We start from the raw sequence: 25,443 nt of genomic DNA, 5'->3' as shown, positions 1-25,443 counted from the left end.
TACATCTCAATATCAGCTCATTTCTGATTTCAATGAGGTTAATTTTGTCTATTCAAATCTTCATTTTTTCTGGTGCTGCATCAAGCTGCTGAATCTTTGCAGCTTTCTTGTCACTTTGGATCTTGGCTTGGACTGGCTGCAGATCTAATTTAAATGTGTTCTTGTCCTCATCATGTATGTCAGTTTTATATATGCTTGTATTGTTCTATCTTACTTACCATAGCATCTTCTTGCTTTTTTCCTTTAGATTTTTGTGGTGCCATGGCTGATCATCGAGTGCATGTCAGATCAGTACATGCTCAAGTGTTGTTTTTATTGATTTTTGATATTAAATCACTTACTGACCCCTTTCCCTCCTGCCCTGAACTGCCTCGTGCTCAATGTAACTTATGTATTTCATGTATTCATTATCATTAGCATAATAGCATATATGGTTATCAATACTTAATTCTATTGGTTCCTATATATAGTCTATATACTTAAAATACATACATGTACAAGTACTCTGCTCACCTGCGCACAGTCTCTTAGATCTCTTTACAGGAGTAATGAAGAGTGAACTACATTCATTGTCTCTCTTTCTTCATTCGTGGGTGACCTCAAAGTTCAAATATTGTCCTGATTTTTGACTCTCAACAGTGCTGTATATGATTGACCATGTGCAAATATGTCTGAATTGAAGTAGGATTGTATGTTTTATCTCAGAATCAGAGTGATTTGCAGGTTCCTACCATGCCAAAAGAGCTGGAGTGGAGCACGTACATGGTGTCGACATTTGAAATCAGTCTATTCTTACAATAATATGTAAATGTATGTTTAGATTTATATATGCTTCATTGACCATATCTAGAGTCACTTCTGGGTGTGTTATATGTCAAATGCTTCATTTACTACATCTAGAGTTGGCTCTAGATGTGCACTTGTTTTGATGGCATGTACATATAATAGCATGTAAATATTGATTATTATATTTAGTGCATCTAGGGCTAGCTCTGTATGTGCACCTCTTATTATTTATTATCATAGCTTGCACATCTAGATCACTATAGATGTATCACTTTACTTTTGAAAAACCTCTAGAATACCTGTACCTGACCCTGACCTACTTACAAAAATCCTATATAAATGATGCTTGCTATGTAGAGTGCTAACAGGGAAAGAACCACACAAATCAGAGTGTATGAGGTCTAAGAGGTGTGCAGTGTATGGTAAGTCAGAAGATGGATAAGGTTTGTGAAAGTATTTAGCCATGAAGCAAGGTTCACATGTGCAAAGTGAAAGATTGGTTTTGACCTTAACATCTGTAGCAAAGAGTGGTAAGCACTTCATAGCTTCTCCTCCTATATGACCCAGACATGTGTGCCATAGATCCCAGGACAGTGGAACTTTGGCAAAAGCTGATATTCCTAGGTGCAGGAAAGGCTCTGAGGGTGGAATGAATCTTAAGTCAAGGAAGATGAGGTTGCCTATCACAGGGATGTTCCTGAGGATGTCATTGAAAAATATGAGTTGGCAGTGTGGTGGGGAAGGTTTGAAATTGTATTTCCACTCCTTGTTTAGCATCTATCCTACTGACATCAGGTTTCTCAGTGCTTCTGGTGCATGCAGACAATTATCAAGTCAAAGGCATTGTACACAATTTCCTACTCTAAGATCAGCAACACAGCCTTCTCTTTCTAAGGTGAGGAGAGTGTTGTGGTTTGCTGTCTTCATACTAACCCTTACATTGGTATTATAGGTCTAGAAGTACTCTCTGCTGGTAATAAGAGTGAAGGTCATACTGGAGTCTAGGATTGTAGATAACATTTGACTTGCAATGCAGATGACATCCTCAGTTGATGGTGTGCAGCTGGAGTCAATATTTTCAATCATTGCATATGACTAGTCATGATGATGAGTGAATGCAGTTATAACAAAAGCTGTCATCCAACTCTGAGGGTGTTTGGGAAGTGGAAGAAGTGGGAGTAGGGACAGTAGACTTTGCCTTATTTACTGCTGCTGCAATGTCTCTCTTTTTCCACTTCATTGCTGATTTCATGATACTTTCCCCTCTATTCCTCCACCAGGCTGCAAACAATGCTTATCATTGTACATCATTAAATGAGACAGTCCACTGCATGTGGAATTATCACAGGGCACCCCATTGGGGTTGTACTTATGCATGCATATGTTATTGGACAGACTGACCTTTCATTTGGACAAAGATGGAGCAACAGCATTGATGTATTCTGAGCTGGGTTAGGCTAGTTTTAACTAACCTTGCTGTTGATTAGCTTCCTTAGTGAACACGGTGGCTATGTTTTTGAATGTCACAGACTGAGTAGTTATCAAAGTGGTGGAAGTGGAGGTGGAAGATGGTGTTGTCTTATTGTAGAAACTGAGGGTGAGACTTTGAAAGACAACCCACTGTAGTGTTTCTGGTAGCCCATGTAAAAGCATCCAGATGGCCTTGGAATCATTAAAGGCAATTCCCACATCTGCAAACCTCTGACAACCATTCTCAAAAATACTGATGTATCATGATGTGTCTTCAGCATCTTTGAGTTGTTCCAAGAAGAACTGATTATGTAGTTCAAATTGAGAGGTGACATTGAGTTGACTGAATCATTTTAACAATGCATCCCACTGCTGACAAGCCATTAGCTTTTCACTGGGCATGTTTTGAATGATGGAAGAGAGGTATCTGCCAATGATAGCTTTCACTTGAATATCCTCTTTGACCTATTCTTTGATAGAAGTAAGTTCTGCAGGAGTAGGCTGTCCAGCCATAGCAACTGTAGGCATGACACTGGTATATTCTGCAACATCATTAGGATTGGTATCATTGCCACAATAGTTCCATAATCCATCCTTGGCTAAGGCTAATTCTATGGCCCTTCACCAGCTGGAATAGATATCCACACTAGTTAGCTTGACAATGTGGTCGGTCATATCTACCCATAGTAGTGGATAGACGAGTCAATTGATTGATGAGAGTAAATGTGAGTTCAACCTTTAGATGAACCTTTGTGAATTGAAGAATGTTGTTTATGTGCATATGGATCTGAGCTTGTTTAGAGCTCACCGGGGCTCATAACATATTTGCACTAGTGGGGAAACACACTCAGTAAGTCACATAGAACAATACTATATTGTCAATATGTACCTAGCAGGAAAACATGCTAGGATACATCAGTAAAAGATAAGTGCAAGTTGTAAGAGAGTATGCACACCTCAGTAAGTCACATAGAACAATACTGAGGTGTTATGTGGGCAACATGAACTATATATGACAGACTATGAGATTAGGTAAGAGACCAGGGAAACAATGTGCAGAGAGAGTTTATGTGGGCAAGAATCAAGAAGCTGCCAAGACTAAAGCATTACATGTGGTGTCAATGGTGATAACATCAAGATGGTAATACAAAATCTAAAAGGTAAAAGTCAAACTGTCAACATGTGGCTGGCTTCACATGTGAGTTCAATGGGGTGATAATGTCAAAGTCTTTTTTGGAAGCAGGGGAAGAAATTTACAATAACATAGATCTATGCCAATAGTACATCAATATGTGATGCTATTTTTTTGACTTGTTTAAAGTTATATTCAGTGATCTTGTCCAGTGATTATGGCCACAGCTAATTCAACAAAAACTTGATAATCTCAAGCATTACCTCAATACTCATACTGTCTAGTTCAATTGAAGTAAAAAATCACTATAAGGTGTCTTGCTAAATGTTGCAATGGTTTTTCACAAAGACTACCATGCAGAGGATTGTCTGTAGTCCGTAGATTGTGATGTTATCAAGAATCCGATGGTGGAGATTGGCAGCAAAGAGCTCATTTGTTTCATTGATACTGAGTATAATACATATGCATAGTTGATTTTTGATAGCCTTGGATTTTCTGACTTAACTTTCTGGAATGTTTGGTAAATTTTCTCTACAATGCTACCATTAATGTAGTTTCACATGTTAGTAGTAAGGATATATACTGCTATGCTCAAATAGGTGTTGAGAATTAGTTGAACAAGTGTATATGTGATTGTTAAGTGTAAAACTAAAGTTTTAAACAAGGAAAGTTGAAAAAATGAGAGCCATTGTAAGCATTTGACTTGTGATAATCATAATCAAGGATTCAACTATCAAAACCAATATGAAGAGGACCTTTGTGATTACTAGACTGAGGTGGTAGTTTGATAGTGTCAACTTGAGCTTCAAGGCTAAAAGCCTTGCAAAATGTGTTGATTGCTGGTTGTCCTTAATCCCAGTAGCCTGAGTCAGCCTGTGCATTGTAACATGGAGGTTAGGTGTCACTGTCATAAATATGGGAGTCTCATAGTAGCACACACATATGAGACTATGGATCAAAGAAGACAATAGTTTGATCAGGTTTAATAATTCCTGCAGGTGACATGAGATTAACAAAACAACATAATTATATGAACTTACCTTGAATATCAGATATGACAATCTCATGCTCTGAATTAACAACAACATGATGAGCATATGCATTCATAGCACTATCAAGTGAGTCATTATTTGCTCCTACTTTTTCACTCCTAGAAAACTTGATTTCTTTATACAATGCACCAGTCAGTAGAAGTGGAAGCACCATGAATACACTAAATATGAGGCTGCACAAATCTTTGCCATTCTTTGGAGCACCAGCAAGTTTTCTAATCAGCTTCCTAATAAATGCTCCAGAAATATTTCTATGTTATGTAAAAGTCAGTTTCTATTTATACTCTATGTAATAACTCAAAGCTTACTGAGAAGAGTATAGGACATCATTGTCTCCTGCTTGTCTATAGAAAGAATCTAAGAAATATTGGGCCAGATAAAGAATTTCAAATTTGCCCTTGCAAATCTATTGCATTGGAAGATAGTGCAGTCAGTGTCATTATAATGACTCTGTTATTCATCATTAGTATTGCAAGCACCTGAACAAAGTATAACTCACTTAAAACACAATTATTAGTCCCTAGCCAAAATAACCCTATAGGGGTTTCCAGCTTTGACATGGGCTTGCCAACCTTTGATGACCTTAATATCTTCTACTTCCTCACTGTAGTCCATTTTTACTTTACTAGTCTTACTTATAGAGCATACTGCCTGCTTCATTTCAAAGATTTCATATTTAAGCACAGATGCAGTAGTAGACTATCCTGGACTGGTATAAGCTTTGGTAGCATTTAGCAAGTTGTGGACATTCAGGTGATGCTGTAAGAGACTTTTTTCACTTCCATCGAGAGCTCACTGCAGTTGATTTCATTTTTGAAGCATATTAGGTGTATTACATTTTATGGACATTCTCATCCTTGGGCTGGTATATTGTTAGACATTTGCTTTAATACAGATGGATTCTATTTACCTTGTTAGGAACATACAGGAACATTTGAAGAGTGATTTTTGGAGTCTTTGCTAAAACATTCTTGTTAGATAATATTTTATCTTACTTCAGCTTGCCATAGAGGCTGTCCATAGTCACCTTCATTAGATACTTATGTTCCTTGACTAAATTGACAGCAGTGTTATTGAGTACTGTGCAATATTTTTCCTATGCCTGTATCATAAAGCTCATCAGTATTCATTAGTCAACCTGTACTGTGTTAACATTACCAGTCAAACATGAGATCAAGAAATGCCTCAGAAAGCCCTAAAAGTATCAGAGTACTCTCATATAAACCTCTCACCTTCAAAGCCAATTGTTTGAAAACAATAGTGGCTTGGTCCACAGTAGCAAAAGTAACTCATGATAATGGAATAGCAAGTTTAGAAGGCTTTAAGCTGCCAGCAACATATTACTGAAGGATGAAATCAATATCAACCTTTGCTAGCCAAGCATTGGCCTTGAGAGCAGAAACTTTATGCTTTACATCACTCACATTTGATGTCAAAGTATTTTGTGACCATGGCTGGTTGAGTTAGTGCTGAATTACCTCATGACTATACACATTGTGACAGTGCATAATAGACTGCAATACCACTAGCACTGGCTGTATGTATTATGGTTGTTGCTGAAAGCACTGGTGAATATAGAAATCAGCATGAAGTGAGGTGAGCACACACCATGATCAACTCTTGATCAGTGACACTCACAGCCTTGAGCTTCATACACTTTGTGCATATCAGCACATTGAGTCAAGGAAAAGATGGAGAACATCCTGAGCAATGAACCATGGTCTATAGACAGGCTTTTATACAGAAATAGAACTGAATGGTAGTTCTACACCACTATAGCATGATATCTGTCAAGAGCTTTACTTCAAAAATGCCATCATCAGCAGGAAGCAAACATACTTAGCACATTGGTAATAGCTTGATACACTCACTCTTCAGAATCAGTGGAAATCAAATGCATAATATAAAGACCTATTCAATGGCACAATCAGCTGTAGCACAATGTGACAGTACATCAAGTCTAATTAGCATACAAAATTGAGTCTTTCACATGAAGACATCCTTCATAAAATCAAATTGTCACGAGTTTCAAATACAAACCATTATTCTTTCTTAAATACTCGTAAGACACCTAATAAGCGCCCAGAACAAGCACCTGTAATAGCACTCAAACCAGTGTCTATACCTATAACCTTCATAAACCCTAACCCAAACACCTCTATTCCATTAGTACCCACTACTCAGATATCTCCAATAACAGAAGGAGAAGATGTATTCTATGATTGCGATTAGATTAGATAGTATCATGTGACTCAATTTTCAGAAGGTTCTATTATGTAAACATTGTATGATTCTCTTCTTATTTAATGATTGGTTAGTTGGTTCATACTCAGATTCAATCTCCTTTTCAGTATATGTATATAGGTAGCTCAATGTAGTCAGTAGTTCTTTAGTTCAAACCTCTTGTGTATTAGCTTATTACTAGCAATCCAAGACATACCTGCTATTCCTTTTCTTGTTGTGATCTCCTTGTTTGAATCCTAGTCTCTGTCCCTGTGTTAATCCATCATAAGGGTTGTGACACAATTCTCCCATATCAGCATCACCATGTCAGGGAACTAGAATAGCGATGATGAGTATGATAACAGTAGGATAGAAAATATTAGCAGCAGTGACTTGGAAGGGACATTTATGGCAATGGAGATCATGCTGATTTGAGGAGGTTGAGGGTAATAACAAGGATGCTGAGAATGACAAAAAGGACACTGAGAATGATGAGTGCAATGATGATAGAATGGAGAATATTAGCAACAGCAAATCAGATGGAATATGTATGGCAACCATGATGGAGATCATACTGATACAGTGATAACACATTGAGGGTGATTGTAAGCAGACTGAGGACACTGAGAATGATGGCAGATAGTGGAGAAATCTATATATTTGGTAACAAACAAATAGAATAATACAACCAAAACATTGTATTAGTGAAAAACAACCTAATACACATATTCAACCATAACAACAGGTCCCTGTTCATATATAAGTAAGGTAGATGACTTGCAAATCCAATGAACATCACATGATGTGACCATGTTGTGACACTGCAGGTAACCTCTTGCCAAATGTGCTAACTGTGCTAAACATTATAGATATTGATCAATATCATTATGTGCAAGTACTAGTTGAGTATTAAGGAATATGTAGTAAGTAATACAATTAGTATCTGTCAGACAGATGAGTCACAGTGCACCCCTTGAATAGCAATGATATCTTTATCCTTGATCTCCTCGTATGTCACAGAGTATTTAGTACTGGAGTATTGAGAGACATCTAACATTGACAATGTTACAGTTGTCTCAACCACTGGCTCAAAAAATGCAGCTGCTTCACATTAGAGATGAGTTTTTGTCTGCGGTGTGAGTGGAGAACCTGTTGTGAGTGGTTCTCTGTACCAGGTTGCAATTGTGGACATGGCTATGTGCTATGCAACACCCAGGCCATAAGACTCTAATCTTGAGTCTTGACACTGAAGTTGAGTTACTACTTACAACATTTCATTATTCTCTATGTCTGACCCACTGGTTCTAGCTCATTTTGATGCTCTCCATGCTGCAAGGTTTTCACTTCAGCATTTTTGACCTTTGGTCTTGTGGCTGCCCATTACATAGAAGATGGGACAACATATGCAGCAACATGGTGGACTTCCACTTTAGGCTCTGCAAACCTATTCAGAACACCAAAAACTTCATTTCTTTTTCATCTTGCAACTTATGATAATTTTGAAAACACTCGATGGTGCATTACTATATTCTACATCTACATGCATAAGCATTTTTTATTTCACTTCATTGTTAACTTGTTGTCATTTTTTTTTCCAGTTTTGTCACAAATCTGTAATGCTAATCATGTGATGTTCGTTATTTTTGCAAGTCATCTACCTTAGTAGTTTAGTATATATATATAATATAATAGGCTGCTTTTTGTTTATTTGTGTGACAGCTCCTCCTCCAGGTGTTAAATTTGTGCTCAAGGGTTGATGGATCTAAAGGGCTTGGCCTCAGCTCATGTGCTATGCCCCTTACCCAAGCACTTGCCCTTGATTTCCAAAGGCTTAGGGGTTAGGTCCGTAGGATTGAATATCAGATATAAAATGTGAGCTAAATCTAGTGAACTTTCGGATATTGATTGAGAAATGGAGAGGCTAACCTGGACAGAGTCCAGACTAGAAATGGACAGAGGTAAAACTACTGTAAGGTAGAGCTGAGGATATGTCAAAGGAATCAATCCTAAGACTGGAGGTAGACAAGAAAGAACTCAAGTCCAAACACAGATGGGGGACTGGGGAAGGTAATAACCAAAAGGGGATAGACACTGAATTAAGGTTCTAGGTTTGGGGATGAGTTGTGGACTGGTTGTGGACTGGTTGTGGACTGGTTGTGGACCGGATAATGAATCAGTAGACCAGATCAGGTTAGTGGACTGTATATTGGATTAGTGGACTGGATCATGGATCTGATCTGATCTGAGATCTAAATATATGGGATATGACACTAGGGCCCTTTTAAAATAGGATAGGGTACAGAACACTTTCACATTTTTACCCCTTTGATATGGAAGTGTCCCAGGGCATTCAGAACATGTTTAGGAGTATATATGAAGAGATGCCCATCCTCATTTGACCCCCTGAATCATCCTACATCAATAGATATGGTATATATGCAGGAAATTACAAAATATGTTCTCATTTGATTATTTCTAGGTGGACAGACTTATAAAAATGATTCCCAACATCTATTCAACAATAGAAACAATGTATAAGAAGCCCAGGACCCTAGAAGAATGCCATGTTGAACAGTGTATGATGAAGCACAGGTACAAGCAGATAGGAGGGATGCTAGTAAAAACAAATACTAATGACTTGCTAACTTATTATATCATATCTGATAAATACTAAGTACTTACATCTCATTCTCTAGACAGAACTGAAATGCCCATATAGATCAGCTAGTAACTTTATAGTACATAGGATAGGACATCAGAAACATCAAAATGCTATTGTCTATTCTTTTGTTCATGTAGAAGGACCCTGCATGTATCCTGGGCTAGCTATATGATGGGCTATACTCTAAATATGTGTAGGAATAGACTCCTTACCCTCCTTGAGGCCTGGTCCTACAGGAAAAAATTTCACAGAGGGTAAACCACCAGGAGAGGAGGGGTACACTGTGTTGAACTCTAAATGATCTGAATGATAAGTCACATTGCCAAAATGATCCAAGATATCAGTGCAAGCACAATAAAAGGAATGATAGACAAGTAACATTTTGATATTGGCTCATACCAGTCAAATATTCTATATGCTGATTATTTTATTTTTATTCCTATCCTACATGCTATAAAGTTACTAGCTGATCTATATGAACATTTCAGTTCTATCTAGAGAATGAGATGTAAGTACTCAGTGTTTATTAGACATGATACAATAAGTTAACAAGTCATTAGTATATGTTCTTACTAGCATCCCTCCTATCTGCTTGTACCTGTGCTTCATCATACACTGTTCAACATGGCATTCTTCTAGGGTCCTGGGCTTCTTATACATTGTTTCTATTGTTGAATAGATGTTGGGAATCATTTTTATAAGTCTGTCCACCTAGAAATAATCAAATGAGAACATATTTTGTAATTTCCTGCATATATACCATATCTATTGATGTAGGATGATTCAGGGGGTCAAATGAGGATGGGAATCTCTTCATATATACTCCTAAACATGTTCTGAATGCCCTGGGACACTTCCATATCAAAGGGGTAAAAATGTGAAAGTGTTCTGTACCCTACTCTATTTTGAAAGGGCCCTGGAGGAGGAGCTGTCACACAAATAAACAAAAAGCGGTCTATTATATTATATTATACATATATATACTAAACTACTACTTAGATATGAACAGGGACCTGCTGTAGTGTGGTTGTGAAGCTGCAGTGAGGTGGGGAGGGTGTGGGAATAATTATAATCACCTGTTCATGGCAGGGTTATACATGATAATGGTTTATTAGAGACGAGCCGTTATGTATGGCTGATGCTTATCCCTCGTTGTGATACATAATGCCCTCGAGGTGCCCTCCAGACCGCAAGTATGCATAATGTCTTCAAGAACTATATAAGTATCTGAATCTGCCAGACTAGATCTGACCTTGACATTCGAGATTGCTGATCTCTCCAACGATCTATTCTATGGGAAGTCTTCTTATATGGTTCCTGGATCTCGGAGAGGATCTAGGAGAAACACTGAAATTTAAATTCACATATACATACATGGGACTACAGTACTAGTGCGCCGTCAGCGGGAGAGGTGTCAAGCCTACAGCTGCAGTTGCAGAGGACTCTATCATGACCCACATGTTGTTGAAGGTTGTCTGTAAGTTTCTCTGAAGAGACGCCTGGCGTTTGGCATAACCTTTGATGCCCTCGGTCTCAGCATTAGGCAGGCCCGTTCTTCGCCCTGCTTGCTCATCCCACTATGTAGCATGCCACGAAAGAAATTCTCGGACATGCTGCATTCTCCTCCAGCAAAAGCTGTACTTCCTCTGTCCAGCGGTTCACGCGTGCTCTGGCTTTACACCACTCAATGCGCAGCGCTGGTGATAAGATTAGAAAAGCATCGGAAAGAAAATTGGAACTGCTTACCGTCGGCAAGAACCTCCCCAACTGCTGAGACACCTTGTGTCTTCCAGATCCAAGAAAGTGTCCGGTTGCCCTTGGATTGACCTGCCTCGCCCTCCGACATTCTACGCACGTGAGCTGGCTCCAGCATTGGAAAGATATTCTGCCAACCATCCTCTCCAAGTGTTCTGCATAGACTGCTCAGTGCAGTTCATGCGCGGCGATATCTCTCGCTAGCCTCCGTAACATTATGCTCGACCTTCTTGATTACAGCAGCAGCGCATGTGTTGGCTCGCTGACCCCGAATGTTGACATCCTTGAATTTGTATAAGTGGGATACAAAGGAGATGCCGGCGGAGGTCACTCAGTGCGTCAAATGCTTGTGCACAGTGCAGTTCCCATTCAAACTGGCAAAGTCATTCATCACAGGTAGCGTCTGGGGCACAATCCTTGAGCTGAGAAGGGAGCCATAGTCTGATTTTGTATGCCTTCTCCTCCTTCAGTGTGTTGCTACTTGAGCTATGGGAAGATCTGACGGGGGCCACAGACGGCATGTACAAGACTTGAACCTTCACACCACTGCTCAACTTTGCGTTGCAGCGCGTTTGTGTGATCTTGCAGCTTTGAACACTGAAGATCAGTCGCATGGTCACCAAGCGCAGAAAGATCTCGCAGAAGCCGGTGTCTGGGGAGCTGTTTGTTAACAATCAACCAAAGAGGGCAAATTGCAAAACTTACTGTTCTTCTTCAATCTCAATGCCCGATGAGATAAGGACAGCCGGTGAGATTTCATTGTGGAGGGAACTGTTGATGCCACGCTTGAGCTCTTGAGCTTCTTCCTGAGAGAGGGTTAACCTGACGGATGCCTGGGTCATGGCTGCAAAGACATTAGTAGAGTCTTACAAACGAATAAATATTAACGACTTACTTGCTGTCGTTGGACTGAAAGGGTTTGTTGCTGACATGTCCGCTTCCCACTTCTCAACTCCTTGTTTCCAGATTGCTACCTCCTCCATACGCTCAGCAATGAGTGTCTCATTTAATTCATGGAAGTCACACTGGTGTTGATCGCGTTCTGGTATAGCGGCCTTTAGTTTGCGCAATAGACTGATACCTAGTTGATCACATGGTTAGCCAATGACGTCTGGACTATCACAATTGCAAACCTACCAAGATTAGCTACTTTTTTCCGATTGAAGTCACCAAAGTGATTATCAAGTGTGTCACATTGGGAACCCGGGCCCATTTCACGTGTACTGGTAGCTACAGGGTTTATATTTGGCCATCCGTGCTCCAGAGCCTCGCCATCTGTATGGCCCATACCCTTCACAAGATTGTGCGAGTAGGTTATTTGACACGCAAATTGTGAGCAGGCAAGTGAAACTTTGGAACCAGGAATGTCATGAATTTGCTGTCACATTTGATGTGCATCTGGGAGGGATACAAGGCCATGCATTCCCAAAGGTGTTTGCTCCATTGACAAGCTATATTGTATGAGATATTCAAGGTGATAAGGTCCTCAGCATGCTGCATGGTCAAGAAGAACAAATAGTCCATGTTGATATATCTAATATTCTTATGAGACACAAGAAACAGCGACCAGAGATAAATATGTATTTTTCCCCTTTCTGAAGGTTGCCAACACCACATGGCCATTTAAAATTGTGACGTGCACAGTCAACAGTCCTGGCTCCTGTTGCTGCAAGGCCACAGGAGTTCTTGGTCTCTGCTAGATTGACGGTGTTGTGGCTTACACAGGTACTGTTCTAATGAAAAAAGTTAGAGATTAGTAAATGTGCGAGCTTGGAGTACACACCTCTTGCACCTGCTTGCCAACATCCTGAAGAAACAGTTTATAGCTGTGTTCCTTGACAAAGTATGCCCACCCTTGGTTAAGGCCAGGGTCGACCATGTCAGAGGACACATTCTTCCGTGCTAAACAGAAGTTTGCGTCGATTGCAAGAAAAAGACCGTAGAGCCATCTGTATAAATCTTGTTAAATAGGGCGTATCACAAGGTATACAACTCACTGAACTTCTGGAGGGGCAATGTCCCAATCCTGTGGTAGGTTTTTTCTGGGCTGAGGACATGCTGGACATAGAACTGCACAAGATCCTTGTGGGGTGGCATCAATGCCTGCAGGATCATGTCCCCGCCCAAATCACTTGAGAAGTGTAACATTTCGCCACTTTCTGACCATTCTGAGCAGTGCCTCATAGCAATCCTGACCATTCATTGTGAGAAAGGCAGTCTATTCTTGAGGGAATCGTTTGCTTACCTTTGGAGTGCTGATACCCGTGTTATCCGTGAGCCTGGAGAGTGTTTGCCAGACCTCAAAGGCAGATGCTTTCGATTCGAATGTGAGGATGTGAAAATGGTGAAGTAGGCAGAATGTCGCAGCGGTTTTGGGATCTATAGTCGTTGCCGGGAACCAGTGGGCATGGAGAAGCTGAGTGGTAGGAGACTGGGCTATTTCGCAGGCACAGAAGTCAACAGCCACCTGGTGAACACCAGTCACGTCCAGGACAACAAAATCATCATGAAATGTTGGTGATGGGTTGCAACAACGTCCCCAAACTGAATGACCAAGCTGGATTCGGAGTCCAAGGTCTTTCAAACTAGTGCATTTGAAATGCCCGTCGTCCCAGTGCTTCATAATTATCTAGTTGTCAAGTATATAACACATAATCATGCACAGAAATGACAAACCTGGATTCTGTGTAACGGACTTTCTCGGTGTCTTGCAACTATGCAATCCTTGCAATAGAGAGCTGTGCCAAAATAATCCCGACACTGATACTCAGGATAACCATTACATTCACTGCTGCCTGGGCAGACTTCAGTAAATACATAGTCACCACGGCCTTCCAACCAAAGAAGTTCTAGGAGGTAAGTTTCGTGTTCCTTGACCCAAAGTGCAATAGGATTGTCCTGAATGAGCCTCAGTAGGTGAGTGAATGTAATCATGTAATACTTACCGCAGCAGTGCGTCTGCGCTTTTTAGGCTCCACTGTCGTGTCAACCACATGCTCATTGTAGATGGTGTATGCTGCATCCTCGTCGTCGTCATCGAAATCGAAAAATAGATCACTTGAGCTGGTGTCTATCGCATCTGGAGTCACTTGGAAGGGTACAGATATGTTGGTGAGATAGTCCGTTGAGGTAGAAAGACGACTAGGTCCTTTAATAGTATACGACCGATGTTTGTGGTGAAGAATTTGGTTATTGCCCGTTTCCTCAACCAAGCGTGCATTTGCAGCCTGCTGCCGTTGAGCCTGTTGCCTAGATTGAAACTGCAAATTCACATCATGCCATTGTTTTTGCAGCTTCGCCAGCTCTTTTGTGCGCCGGCCTTTGCCCATGATGGTGAGTTGTCTGGTCAAGATGATCAATGAGGTCACGTGCAAATTGAACAGACGTCCGCTTTATGTCAAACGAAACACACATCAACTTAATTCATTGTGAAGGCCCCTGCCAGACCACCGAGGCATCAATAACCAAATATTCTTAGAGAGACAGCTTGTATCAATGCAAGCCATTTGAATTTTGAAGGATGATATGGTACCTATCTGCTACATTCATTTTCGTCTGACCAAGGGTTTTTGTCCGATTACTTTCATTTCAAAGTCTTTAAGAGGCGCTTTCAAGTTACTAGTCAACACATTAAATCATTCAGCCATAATACAATGAGTCGATGTTCCTGACGCAAATATGTTCTATATAAGTGCCAATTGTTAAGACCCTTACATGAAAGGATTTGACATATCACAACTCAACATTCATGTAGTAGTACTAGTAGTAATTCTGTCCTACTAGCGAATGCGTGAGTTATCGTCTGACCACACCTAAGCTATTTGTACTTCTTTTCAACCAAAATCTCTCTAACCTCCCAACCAACACCATCATCATGGCACGTCCTCCCATTTACAAGACAGAGGAAGCTAAACAAGCAGCAGCTCGAGAAAGACACCGACATCATTATGCAAAGTTTGATACAAATTCAAATTCTGGTGTCAGCACTAGTTCCTGACTAGGTAATTAAAAGAAATAGAGACAGTATATTGAAAAGGCGGCGAGACCTTCGCATCATCAAGCCATCGCAGGAGATTCAAGAGATTGAAAAGGCCCTTGCCAAAGCCTTGGGCTATGATGATGACAAAGATGATACTACTACATCCGAGATCGAGACGAGCGATGATGAGAACAAATTGTATGTCATGTTTTATAAATAGGTGAAATGAAATATAATTAACAACCTGCAGATTGGATCTCCCAGAGTGCCTGCTCGCTCTCAAAAACATCAAGGACGAGATGCTGGAATTAGTGCAAGAACCTCGCGCATTTACAGAGGGCATTCTCACTCAGTATGTCAAAAGCTTGCCGGATGATGGGTATAGCAAGGGTGACACCTCAATCGTCAAAACTGCAAAAGATAAGATTGAAGGCTTACTCCACCATGCAACTCCCGCACAGGATCTGATCAAGGATTTCTGTGGAGTGTCAGATCAGTCTCGTGCCGCTGAATCAGTCACTCGTTTCTTAAGCACCACACTTGCTTATCTGGACGATATTCAATTTTTTTTGGATATTGAAGGACTTTCGGAGTTGACAGTGGCCCACTCAATGGGAGAGTTGATGTACCAGAAGGGTATCCATCTCTAGATTCACGCGTTTTTTGACTAGATCTTGATTCATTTGGTTCATTATTGCAATGTGAAATACTACTCAACTATATAGTATCCATTTGTTTGCTATCATACCTTTCAGTCTGCCACCCGTCATGTAGTCCATTGTCTGATACTTGCTGGATCCAGTCTGTTGGAGTGGGAACAGTTTGCGAGCGGCTTACTCGAGCTCTGAGATGATTGGCCTGCAAACATCAAGAAGTTGTTTTGCTATGATTTGTGGTTAGTGCGGCAAACCTTAGACCAGTTGAAATCTCACGTACAATGACACAACAATTTCAAAAACGCAACCGTAAGCTGTGTGTCATTTTGTTCTATTAATGTTACTTACAAGGCAATGCAAACAGCTAGATGGCGGGGACAGAATGGGTAACAGCCAAACAAAAGGCGTTCTTGCAGGGATTGTACAGTGATTTTCTCAAGGCGCAGCTCCAAGCAACCCTGACGGCCTTCTGGACTGAGGTTTATCGCACCTGGTTTGAGAAATGGCCCGAAATCAGTATCATGTACCCCGGTCTTCCAGACCAAGAATCTTTGACAGAAGAGCAGAATAAATTGTTAGGGATTGCGGTCAACAAAAGACGTCAGGTGCATATTGTGTACTCTTGGACTAAAATTCACAAATGTTAATGACCTACCACACAGCAAATTAGAACATGGTTTAACTACCAATCGCAAAGGGGTGGTCGCGCATCAGTCAACGCAATGACGAAATCCATCCAGAAGATGCTTGGAAACAAGGTGAAGGGAACTCGAGTCCACACCCCTGCAGAGATATTCACCAAATCAAGCCATGGTGCCAATATTCGCAATCAGCTGCGAAATTCTATTGATTCCAGCAGTGTCATGTCTAAAGGAGAAAAGCTTAACACCGTGAGAAAATTGGCTCAAGAAGCTTACACCAGTGCTGGTCCCGAGGTTCAGGCATCTTGCATCGCCGCAGTGCAAGCAGAATGTGATGCCAAAGCAGGCGAGGTCATTAAGCAGAAGCGCGCACCAGATGAAAGGACAAACTCAGAGCTTGCAAAGTAAGTAGTTGTTATTTGACAGTGATTGCAAATTTGACTTACTGATATAATGTTACAGGGCACTGGAGGAGTGTACAGGTCCCATCGCACACTTCCTACAAGCGATCCATGACCTAACGGGGTTTCATTGGTCAATTATGGGTGCAGGACCTGACCCTCGTTACAATGGTGATATCAATGCCATTAGGTGAGTTTGAATCACACAGTTGTGTCAGATATTTGCTGATAACTTTTTTTTTCCAGTTACCATACTGGAGCCAACAAACAAGGTCAAAACTGGATGCAAGCAACTCCCAATTTCAATGAAAGGCACCTTAAGCTGTTCACCACCTTTGTCTTGCGTCTTTTCCATAAGTTCCGCTTCCCTCGTCCATTAATATCACTTGCTGATTAATAAACAAGCGGAACACGTAAGGAAGGTGCGTGCACTTACTTATGTTCTGTCATATACCATATATCCGGTTACAGATCCGATGATCCGGATCTCAGATCCGATCCAGATCCGATGAACATATCCGTCGTCCGGTCCACAGATCCACTTTGATTCTTATTTCATTTCCTGTTCATATAACTCTAACTATCGTTCATCTCCTTTCGGTATTCCTGTACACCGGTATACCGGTTATCCTTTACTTCCGCTTTGCTTACTGATCCGCTACACTTACGAATCCGCTTTTACTTGTACTTCATTCCCGGTTCATGATTCGTGATCCATCCGACTTACCAATACGCTCCACTTAGACTTTGCTTATACTTTCATACATAGCCTCGCACCTTTGCTTATTGATCACTCCGTTAGCTATCCGTAGTATATAAACCTTTGTATATGCGCTGTAGTAGATCAGTTCGAATATCATCTTAGATTGCACTCATTCCGTCTGGACTCTAAGTCCCTCCGTTATCCATCCGGACTTGAGTACGCTACTCTTGTCTACTCCGAGACTTAGGATAGATTCCTATAGTCTACATATCCGCCTCTGTCTTCGGACAGTCCTCACCCGTTAGTTTCTAGTCCGGATCCGATCCGGATTAGCCGTTACTCTATATGTTCGATATCCGGAAGTCTTAACGGATCCGTTGCAATACTTATCTGTTGCGATACAAGACTCATCCGTTACAATACTTATCCGTCTCACTAGACGCGATACTTTAGCTCTCTGAAATAAGGGGCAAGACTCGGGAAAGGGGCACAGCGCACGAGCTGAGGCCGAAGCCCTTCGGATCCGATACTACTTGAGTAGGGTCTTAACATGTTCCCCCCAATGCCCTCTCAGGAAGATCCTGAGCCTGTGATGCAGATGTTCAGTCATTTGCCGCCGCTTCCCTCACCTACTATTACCTCTGGAAGTCTCTCCGTTGACAATGTGGTGTTGCCCCCTGCATCTGCCACAAGTACCCTCCTCACTACTCTCTTTTGATAGCCACGACTTCGCTAGTTCATATGGAAGCAGTGATTATATGGAGTTACCAACCTTCAGCAGTAGTTCATACAAAAATAGTGATTACATGGAGCTACCAACCTTCGGTATGTATGATGACAACTCGAATGTCCAACCCTCATCCTCGACTGGCACTCCTTCATATTCTTTAAGGCCATACCTCACTGACGCACCACCCTCTTCGCCAATCTCCTCATGGAACCATTTGGAGGCACAGAATTACAGTTCTCCTCCTCGCTTTCGGCCTCGTGACACATTCGAAAGCTTTCAATGGCAGACAGCTGCACCTGACGTAACTCAGCCTTCTCTGCAGCCTTTTATCACCTCTGAGTCTCCCAAATTCAACTTCCCTCCGATCTCTGCCCCAGTCAGTTCCTTTTTGGATGTCCCACAACACGTCACAGAGCTGTTGGGCACGGAATCTGTGATGAATGAAACTGCTGCAGCGGAATCTGTAGCCACAATTGTCGTCAATGTGGTCGTCCCTCATGTGGTGGTTCCTCCGGCGGTTGGTCCAACAATTGTTGCTGACCCAGTGGCAACTCCTCAAATGGATCCTCCGGCAATTGTTGCCAACATAGTAGCTCCTCAAACAGTTGCCGCTGACATGGCGGTCCTCCCAGTGGTGAGGAAGACTGGGCGCGTTTGCACAGAGACAACACGACTCATGCAGGCCGATAACATTGGCCAAAACATGAAGCAAACGAGGCCCGCTGCCGGATCAAGCGGACCTACAAAGAAGTGTGTGTTTCTGTTTCTTTTCCGCTCTGTGCTTGTCTCATGTGTTTCAAGCAGGAGGCAGAAGTAGATTAGTTCATTGACTAGTCCATACATTATTCATACCTATTTGTTACAACCCATTTAGTGCAACATCGTGTACCTATTGAGACAATCTGACTGGAATGAGTCACAATCAATCTTGATCATTATTCCGAAACAAATTGGATATGACGGACTTGATGTTGCGAGAAAAAGCTAATTCAGAAACCATACAACCAACTTGATGTTGTGAACAAAACTAATTAAATGTTGAAACATTGAAAACCTGAAGTTATGGCCAACAGACTTGGGAAAAATCTGGGCAAGTATAAAGCACGTGATGGGCCAACGGACTTAGGAAAAATCTGGGCAAATGTAAAGCACATGATGGTTTGAAGTTATGGCCGAGTGTTAAGACCGTGCTCAAGGGTAGACGGGATCTGAAGGGCTTGGCCTCAGCTCGTATGCTGTGCCCCTTACCCGAGTATGGTGCCCTTGATTTCAGATGAAGTCTGATGATGGTCCGACAAAGTCTGAAGGACTTCCAGAGGCTGGCTACTCTAGTAGAGTGCTAGAGGACTTCCGAGGAGCATGGGAAATGTCCGGAGGAACGTGGGAGAGTTCCAGAGGAGTACAGGAAAGTCCGGAGGAGTTTCCACTGCACAGAAGTAGAGAGACCCTAAGGCATTACCTCTAGAGGAAACAGAATGGAAGGGGGACTGCAAGGAACAAAGTCCAAAGCAGGATAGAGTGGAACTACATCAGGAGGATAGGTCCGGAGGTCCGAAGGTCAGGAGGTCCGGAGGACAGGAGGTCCAAAGGTACGAAGGACAGGAGGTCCAAAGGTACGAAGGACAGGAGGTCCAAAGGTACGAAGGACAGGAGGTCCAAGGTACGAAGGACAGGAGGTCAGGATATAGTTCTGGGGGTATGGAGTACAGATAGGGGCTACATCGGACGCAGTCCAAAGTAGAAACAAACAGAGGTAGACTACACTTAAGTAGAGACGGAGTTTGATGGGAAGTTGACAGAAGTCTCGGAAAGACAGGAAGTGCCAGAAAGGCAAAACTCCGGCTTAGGGAATCAATCCCTAAGCATGGATGGAGACAGAAGGATAAATCCGGAGGACCGGAAAGTCGGCCTAGGGAATCCTTCCCTAGGCCTAAGAAAAGGTCAGACTAAGATGGACCGAAGTCCGAGAGCAGAATGAGTGAAGTCTAAGATGATATTCAAACTAAGGAACTCTAGGAGTTGTACAAGGGTTTATATACTGGAGGACATATGAAAGGATCAGTAAGCAGAGGGACCAAGGCTATGTACGAGCATGTGGAAACACATTAGTAAGTGAGTCGGAACATAAGTAAATGAACTCGGAGATGTAGTATGCACAAGGATCAATCAGCAAGACAGAAGTACAGATAACCAAAGTCCGGAGTCAAGGGGATTACCATAAGGGGATAGACGCTGATTTAAGGTTCTGGGTTCGGGGATGGGTACAGATGATATCCGGAGACCTGGATATGAAGGTACGGATCCGGACATCGGATCAGGCGTCTGGATATTGGATGTGCGAAGGTAAACGGATCTGGGCCGATAGTGGACTGGAAGTCTGGGGGCATGGATAAGGGTATGGAGGTCCGGATGCATGTCTGGAAGGCGTGCAAATGTTATCGGATGTAGGTACAGAACATGGGAGTATTGATATGTGGAAGTACGGGGGTGTGTGGATCAGGATATGCGGATGTGTGCATGTGTGAGGGTGCAGGGATCCAGACAGATAGAGGATCAGAGGTCTGGAGGCTTGGACCAGGGGTATGGAGGTCCAGATGTGCGTCCATAAGGCGCGGAGAATATCATGGTATATAGGTCCATGGCATGGGATATGACACCGAGGCTCAACGTCGGAGACGTCGGGCCTCGGCCATAACTTCAAACCATCACGTGTGGACAGACTTCAGGGCAAGTAGAAGCAGCACATGATGGTTTGAATGCACAGTGATGGTTTGAACCCATCAAGGGCGGCAGAAGAGTGAGAAGGAACAGAAGCCTGGAAGGTTCTGTCCCAATAAGACCATATTTGTAGATCGAGAAGCTAGATCCATGACCGAAACGGCCAAAATGACCTACCAAAGGATCTCAACACCATTATGCATAAAGGGACCTGTTATGCATAAAGGCAGCAGTGGTCGAGGATAAGCATCAACCATACATAACCATGGTGTCTCTTATCAGCCATTATCATGCATAAATATGACACTATAGCCTGTTATAATTGTGGGGAATACCAAATTGGGTGATGTTTGAGGTGTTGTGGGGTAATTCCCACACTGTGTGGCTGAAAAATGCGATGTAAGGGAGGCCTGACGTGACCAAAATGAGTGGATTTCCGCTTTTGGAAGCCAAAATTGCGGTCATAACATGACCAGGCTATGGACATAGGTCTGCCACTGCTTAGCATGTTCTAATACATCAAAAAACAGGCTAAGGAGCATAGAAGATGTGTCAGCTGTGACTTGTAGTTAGCAGGCTTGGTGCATCATAGCCACAGGGACTGGTGCTGAGGTGGCTGTGTGTTTCAAGGATTGATGGTGTTTCAAACATCAAGCATCAAGGATTAGTACGATTAACATCGAGCACATGTGAGTTTCCGGATTAACTTTGATGATCAAATTCAATCTAATTACGCAATGAAAATACAGAACATTTCTGGCACCAACTGTAACTTTTGCTAAGTTGCGTTCAGCCTGGTATTGGCTGTGACCACGTCAACTGTAAATCAGCCAGTGAAACAATCCATTACGATATCCTCAGCGGCATAGCATCCCCAGTATCCGGCACCGGTCTTGGCCGGTTCCCAGCTCGTTTAAGAAGGTGAACGGATGTGTACGCGAAACCCATTTGTTTCCTCTCGAACGAATCCAGATGGAATATCCGGCTGACGATCTCACAGCGACCAGAAGCCTGCAGATCTTCATGGTGCGTTGCTTTCTTGACACGACAGCAAGATGATAACAGATACATCACGTGTGGCAACTAGTACTTATACAGTGCGTGCTGTCTGAATTGCATCTTCCTCGTTCTAACTAGACAGCTCAGTGTCGGTGGCGACATTCTGGGTATGTTTATCCTGATCTGTTTCCCCGTACCTGATCTGTTCCGCCCGCCGTTAAACTTGTTTATCCAGACCTATGACTATATTTGTTCACTTCACGAAGAGGTAAGTTTCGCGATACGCCTCGGCTCTGATATTAATAATATGCTGTTGAAGTGGACATTCCTTCTTCGGTCGCGCTGGACCAAAGTAAAAGCCCTTTATATCACTGCACGATATGTCCCCTTTTTAATCGCCACCATGAGCCTATATCGTGCGTTCATCCCAGTATATATTCCTCCAACTTAATGAATTGGCATACTGTGCTTCAGTGGCCGTGGCCCCGACCGACAATACCAATGTATGTGAACATGGGCATCTATCCGCCGACGAATGACGCTAACTGTATGACTTCTGCAGGAATGCCAGATATTGATGAATATTATCACATGTACGTGCCCGGTACATATTGCATGCACGTTCTTATCGAGCGCTGCTATTTCCCTCTTACAGCCTTGAGTCTGATTTCACTCACTTGCTCTGAATGTATCTCTCCTTCCTCCGAGACATACACGCGTCTCTGATCTGATTCATCCAGGCTTTTTTGTCCTCAGAACGTATGCACTCTGGAACAAAAATAGAATCATACTCGTAGCCATGCTATCCACCCTTTTTGTAAGCCCCACGCCCTCACCACACCCAAGTTCAATGTTTATACATCACACAGGCTGTCATCGTATCATCCTTCATCATTGGTTTTACTGCTACTGCGACCTCTTATTGTTTGTGCTCTCACCTTCACTCACTGCTCATTGCACATATTCACTCCGCTTTCACAGCTACGGGTAACGCGATCCCAAGCTGTCGCTGGAACTCGGGCAGTTCCTCATTCTTCGTACCGTTTATTCTCTTGTTTGTGTTCCAAATGGGTAGGCAGCCGGAAACTGGGAGTGTACATTGCGGACACGCGCTGACTGACGCTATCCCCAGTACTGGTGTCCCTCACACTTGTGTGTGTCATACAGAGTTGGCGGTCTGCCAAGGGCCCCCTCTATGCCATCCTACTGAAGCATAACATATTCTACTATACATGCGGTCTGCGTGAGTCAGAATTTACATATGTTTCCGTGCTTATTGGTGATGATTAACTTTTCGAAAGTTCTCTCGACCGTAAACGTCCTTGCGCCACTACTAGTGCTGCCGCTTTCTGATGTGCGTAAACAACACTCTTCGACATGATTACACCATTGATGTTCCGCGCACCCAGTTCCTATCCTACTCCCCCGAAGCGTATGCACCTCCAACTTCTGTTGCAAATTCCTACTGACAATACCCCCAAACACACAGTTTTGAGATCTTTATCCTTGCTATCCTCGCTACGCGCATGCACCTCCATCTCTGGCGTATGGATCAGCAAGTGGACGACCCCGACATCGTCGTGTGGATATCTATATCGGAGATGTCACCTGCAGATCGTACGGTGTAACGTCTTATCGTGTGGCTTATTCGGCGTCGTTTGTGAAGTGGGACTTGGACTACCAACTTGCTCTTCGTTGGTGCAACATATGCAATATTACGTGAGCTACCTTTTCTCTCTGTCCGATTATGAATTATTATGTTTTCTGCTGTCAGTTTTGCCCTTCATGCCTGTTGATCGTCGACCCTCTTTAGTCTTAAGCATCCTGTGCCATGAGCATTCCCACACCATCGTCAATACCCTCCGTGAACCGCTTCAAACCCAGTCTGAAAAACTCAGAGAGGGCCGAAAACTTGCGAAAGAGCGAGCAGCTTCGCAAGAACGTCAGATTCGATCAGATATTGAGCAGGCTTGGCCCAACGGTTGTGCCATCCACTGTCGTACTCGAGTGCTCACGTGACTATCAAATAGCGCCTTGTTGGTGTCCTCATCCGTTGTGCAGACGTTGTCCTCCGAGTTCACGAACTATGACTGTCCCGTGTTAGATGGTGTCATACTTGACAAGGAAGGTGTCGGGAGAAATCGGATTCGGGAGTCGGTGACTGGTGCACAAGCACCGCTATGATGAAGTTAATATGAGCACCACCAAAGAGAAGACACATGTGAGACCTATGGACATTCGAACAACAAGAAGGAAGGACGTTCCCGCGCTGGTATTTTTTGATACAGGGATCTCATCCCACAAAACCCTCTCTACTCCGTAGAGCCGGGGATTAGAAATGCGCCAAGTGTGACTCATCACCGGTCACCCAGAACGACTCGGATCCAACTCGGCCGCCGCTATCTTTGCTCGCAATCAGTCGTTCTCGCTTGATGATTCATGAGCCCGACTCTTCGCCAGCAATTAGTCTATCTCCGCCTGATTGTTAACCCGACACTCATCCTGCAACAGTAAGTGTCAGACAGTCACAGTCAATCTCACGGTCACAGCCATACAAGGAAGAGCTCAGCTACTGTGCTCAGAATTTCGACGCGCATCCATTCAGAGTCAAACTCCTGGCATACCACCTTCGATTTTATCTGTGTTTTCGGGGTCTAGGTGGTGGATCATTCGGCCAACAACTGGGATATCGCAATCTTAGTTGTAGACCGTACGATCCGCGACCAGCCTATGAGACACTCTAATGACAAATCGAGGAGACTCGGAAGAAACTCGTGTTGTTTGTCATGGTGACATTTGCAGCATACCATACATTCCAGTCGACACTGCGAATGAAGATGGCTGCTGATCGTCCTACACGTTGGCCGTCATTCCGCGGCTCCCGTGGTAAAAGAACGGGGACTGTAGGCCACGACATGACTCGTAAAGGACGGGAAATCGTAGTATGGAGATCACAAGCAACTGAAGGGATACTTTAAGACCATTGCAAAAGTTGACAAGGGTTTGGAACACGATGCATAGGATGTAATATGATTTCGAAGAAACGCCGCGGTGGCGCTTACTGTAACGTGTGGCTCAATCATGAGTTGAACGGATATAGAACTTGAAGGGAACCGAATAACTTGGCCACTCGTCAGATCTCCGGCGCGAGCACAAATTCGATTTGAAGACTCGAAGTAGGTGTTGCAAACTTGAACCTTGAACGTTAACGTTCGAACCTTGAAACGTTGATAGCTGACGGTCAACATCATCCCGGTTTCCCGCTGGCAGTACATGTACGTAAGTTAGGTGGTTGTTTATTATAGACCGAAATTCACTTCAATCACATTCTATGAAACTTCGTTAGAACAATGGAGGCTGAGTGAATTGACATGCTCTCGGTGTGAGGAAGATATAGTCACGCTCGGAAGGCGTTAATCCATCGGCCAGTCTGACAGAGCGTTTGTGACTCCATACTGGTATCCCTAGCACATGTTATGAAAACCTAGATCGACGCCAATGCTATCCACGCTGGAGCTACACAAATGGTCGATACG

The 25,443-nt window shown here is 42.8% G+C and overlaps 7 protein-coding genes across 7 annotated transcripts; 4 read left to right on the top strand and 3 right to left on the bottom strand.

Annotated features, from left to right (window-relative positions):
- Window positions 1-2,253: 2,253 nt before the first annotated feature.
- DFJ58DRAFT_649155 (uncharacterized protein) lies at window positions 2,254-2,517 on the bottom strand (the record flags this gene model as incomplete). The annotated part of the gene is made up of 1 exon (XM_041381512.1): window positions 2,254-2,517. A coding segment is annotated over one exon (264 nt), but the record flags the coding sequence as incomplete, so codon positions are not given.
- A 1,819-nt stretch (window positions 2,518-4,336) lies between these two features.
- On the bottom strand, window positions 4,337-5,055 carry DFJ58DRAFT_835755 (uncharacterized protein; the record flags this gene model as incomplete). The annotated part of the gene is made up of 4 exons (XM_041392257.1): window positions 4,337-4,380; window positions 4,429-4,691; window positions 4,749-4,846; window positions 4,975-5,055. The coding sequence occupies 4 exons, from the start codon at window positions 5,053-5,055 to the stop codon at window positions 4,337-4,339; spliced, it is 486 nt and encodes a 161-aa protein (XP_041251606.1).
- A 5,847-nt stretch (window positions 5,056-10,902) lies between these two features.
- Window positions 10,903-14,409, bottom strand: DFJ58DRAFT_712725 (uncharacterized protein; the record flags this gene model as incomplete). The annotated part of the gene is made up of 16 exons (XM_041383886.1): window positions 10,903-10,938; window positions 10,967-11,022; window positions 11,072-11,222; window positions 11,295-11,410; window positions 11,475-11,544; window positions 11,597-11,732; window positions 11,786-11,924; window positions 11,976-12,161; window positions 12,218-12,371; window positions 12,404-12,614; window positions 12,635-12,813; window positions 12,864-13,029; window positions 13,213-13,271; window positions 13,326-13,697; window positions 13,757-13,978; window positions 14,026-14,409. 16 exons carry the CDS (start codon window positions 14,407-14,409, stop codon window positions 10,903-10,905), a joined length of 2,637 nt encoding a protein of 878 aa, XP_041251605.1.
- A 545-nt stretch (window positions 14,410-14,954) lies between these two features.
- Window positions 14,955-15,709, top strand: DFJ58DRAFT_720874 (uncharacterized protein; the record flags this gene model as incomplete). Its single annotated transcript, XM_041384748.1, has 3 exons — window positions 14,955-15,034; window positions 15,093-15,257; window positions 15,310-15,709. 3 exons carry the CDS (start codon window positions 14,955-14,957, stop codon window positions 15,707-15,709), a joined length of 645 nt encoding a protein of 214 aa, XP_041251604.1.
- A 374-nt stretch (window positions 15,710-16,083) lies between these two features.
- Window positions 16,084-17,154, top strand: DFJ58DRAFT_720873 (uncharacterized protein; the record flags this gene model as incomplete). Its single annotated transcript, XM_041384747.1, has 4 exons — window positions 16,084-16,320; window positions 16,378-16,760; window positions 16,819-16,947; window positions 17,004-17,154. 4 exons carry the CDS (start codon window positions 16,084-16,086, stop codon window positions 17,152-17,154), a joined length of 900 nt encoding a protein of 299 aa, XP_041251603.1.
- An 856-nt stretch (window positions 17,155-18,010) lies between these two features.
- On the top strand, window positions 18,011-19,007 carry DFJ58DRAFT_720872 (uncharacterized protein; the record flags this gene model as incomplete). The annotated part of the gene is made up of 3 exons (XM_041384746.1): window positions 18,011-18,129; window positions 18,182-18,940; window positions 18,995-19,007. The coding sequence occupies 3 exons, from the start codon at window positions 18,011-18,013 to the stop codon at window positions 19,005-19,007; spliced, it is 891 nt and encodes a 296-aa protein (XP_041251602.1).
- A 2,415-nt stretch (window positions 19,008-21,422) lies between these two features.
- On the top strand, window positions 21,423-23,637 carry DFJ58DRAFT_18403 (uncharacterized protein). The gene is made up of 16 exons (XM_041379090.1): window positions 21,423-21,597; window positions 21,658-21,934; window positions 21,996-22,005; window positions 22,055-22,074; window positions 22,143-22,175; window positions 22,227-22,323; window positions 22,382-22,410; window positions 22,470-22,500; window positions 22,563-22,595; window positions 22,648-22,724; window positions 22,777-22,831; window positions 22,889-22,978; window positions 23,040-23,150; window positions 23,209-23,261; window positions 23,317-23,339; window positions 23,397-23,637. The coding sequence occupies exons 2-16, from the start codon at window positions 21,881-21,883 to the stop codon at window positions 23,533-23,535; spliced, it is 855 nt and encodes a 284-aa protein (XP_041251601.1). The 5' UTR covers window positions 21,423-21,597; window positions 21,658-21,880; the 3' UTR covers window positions 23,536-23,637.
- The last annotated feature ends 1,806 nt before the right edge of the window (window positions 23,638-25,443 follow it).

The sequence above is a fragment of the Suillus subalutaceus genome (assembly GCF_016647625.1).
Source record: "Suillus subalutaceus strain FC151 chromosome Unknown DFJ58scaffold_1, whole genome shotgun sequence".
NCBI lineage: Eukaryota > Fungi > Basidiomycota > Agaricomycetes > Boletales > Suillaceae > Suillus > Suillus subalutaceus.
Note: the sequence above shows the minus strand (reverse complement) of the source record. Positions and strands in the feature narration are given on the sequence as shown.

What these genes read in the sequence shown, in the direction of transcription:
- DFJ58DRAFT_18403 (XM_041379090.1), top strand. Translation starts at nt 21,881, where the DNA reads ATGGAATATCCGGCTGACGATCTCACAGCGACCAGAAGCCTGCAGATC. An exon ending in TTTGTTCACTTCACGAAGAG is followed by an intron (nt 22,176 to 22,226) that starts GTAAGTTTCGCG and finishes ATGCTGTTGAAG; the next exon opens with TGGACATTCCTTCTTCGGTC. An exon ending in ATTGATGAATATTATCACAT is followed by an intron (nt 22,501 to 22,562) that starts GTACGTGCCCGG and finishes TCCCTCTTACAG; the next exon opens with CCTTGAGTCTGATTTCACTC.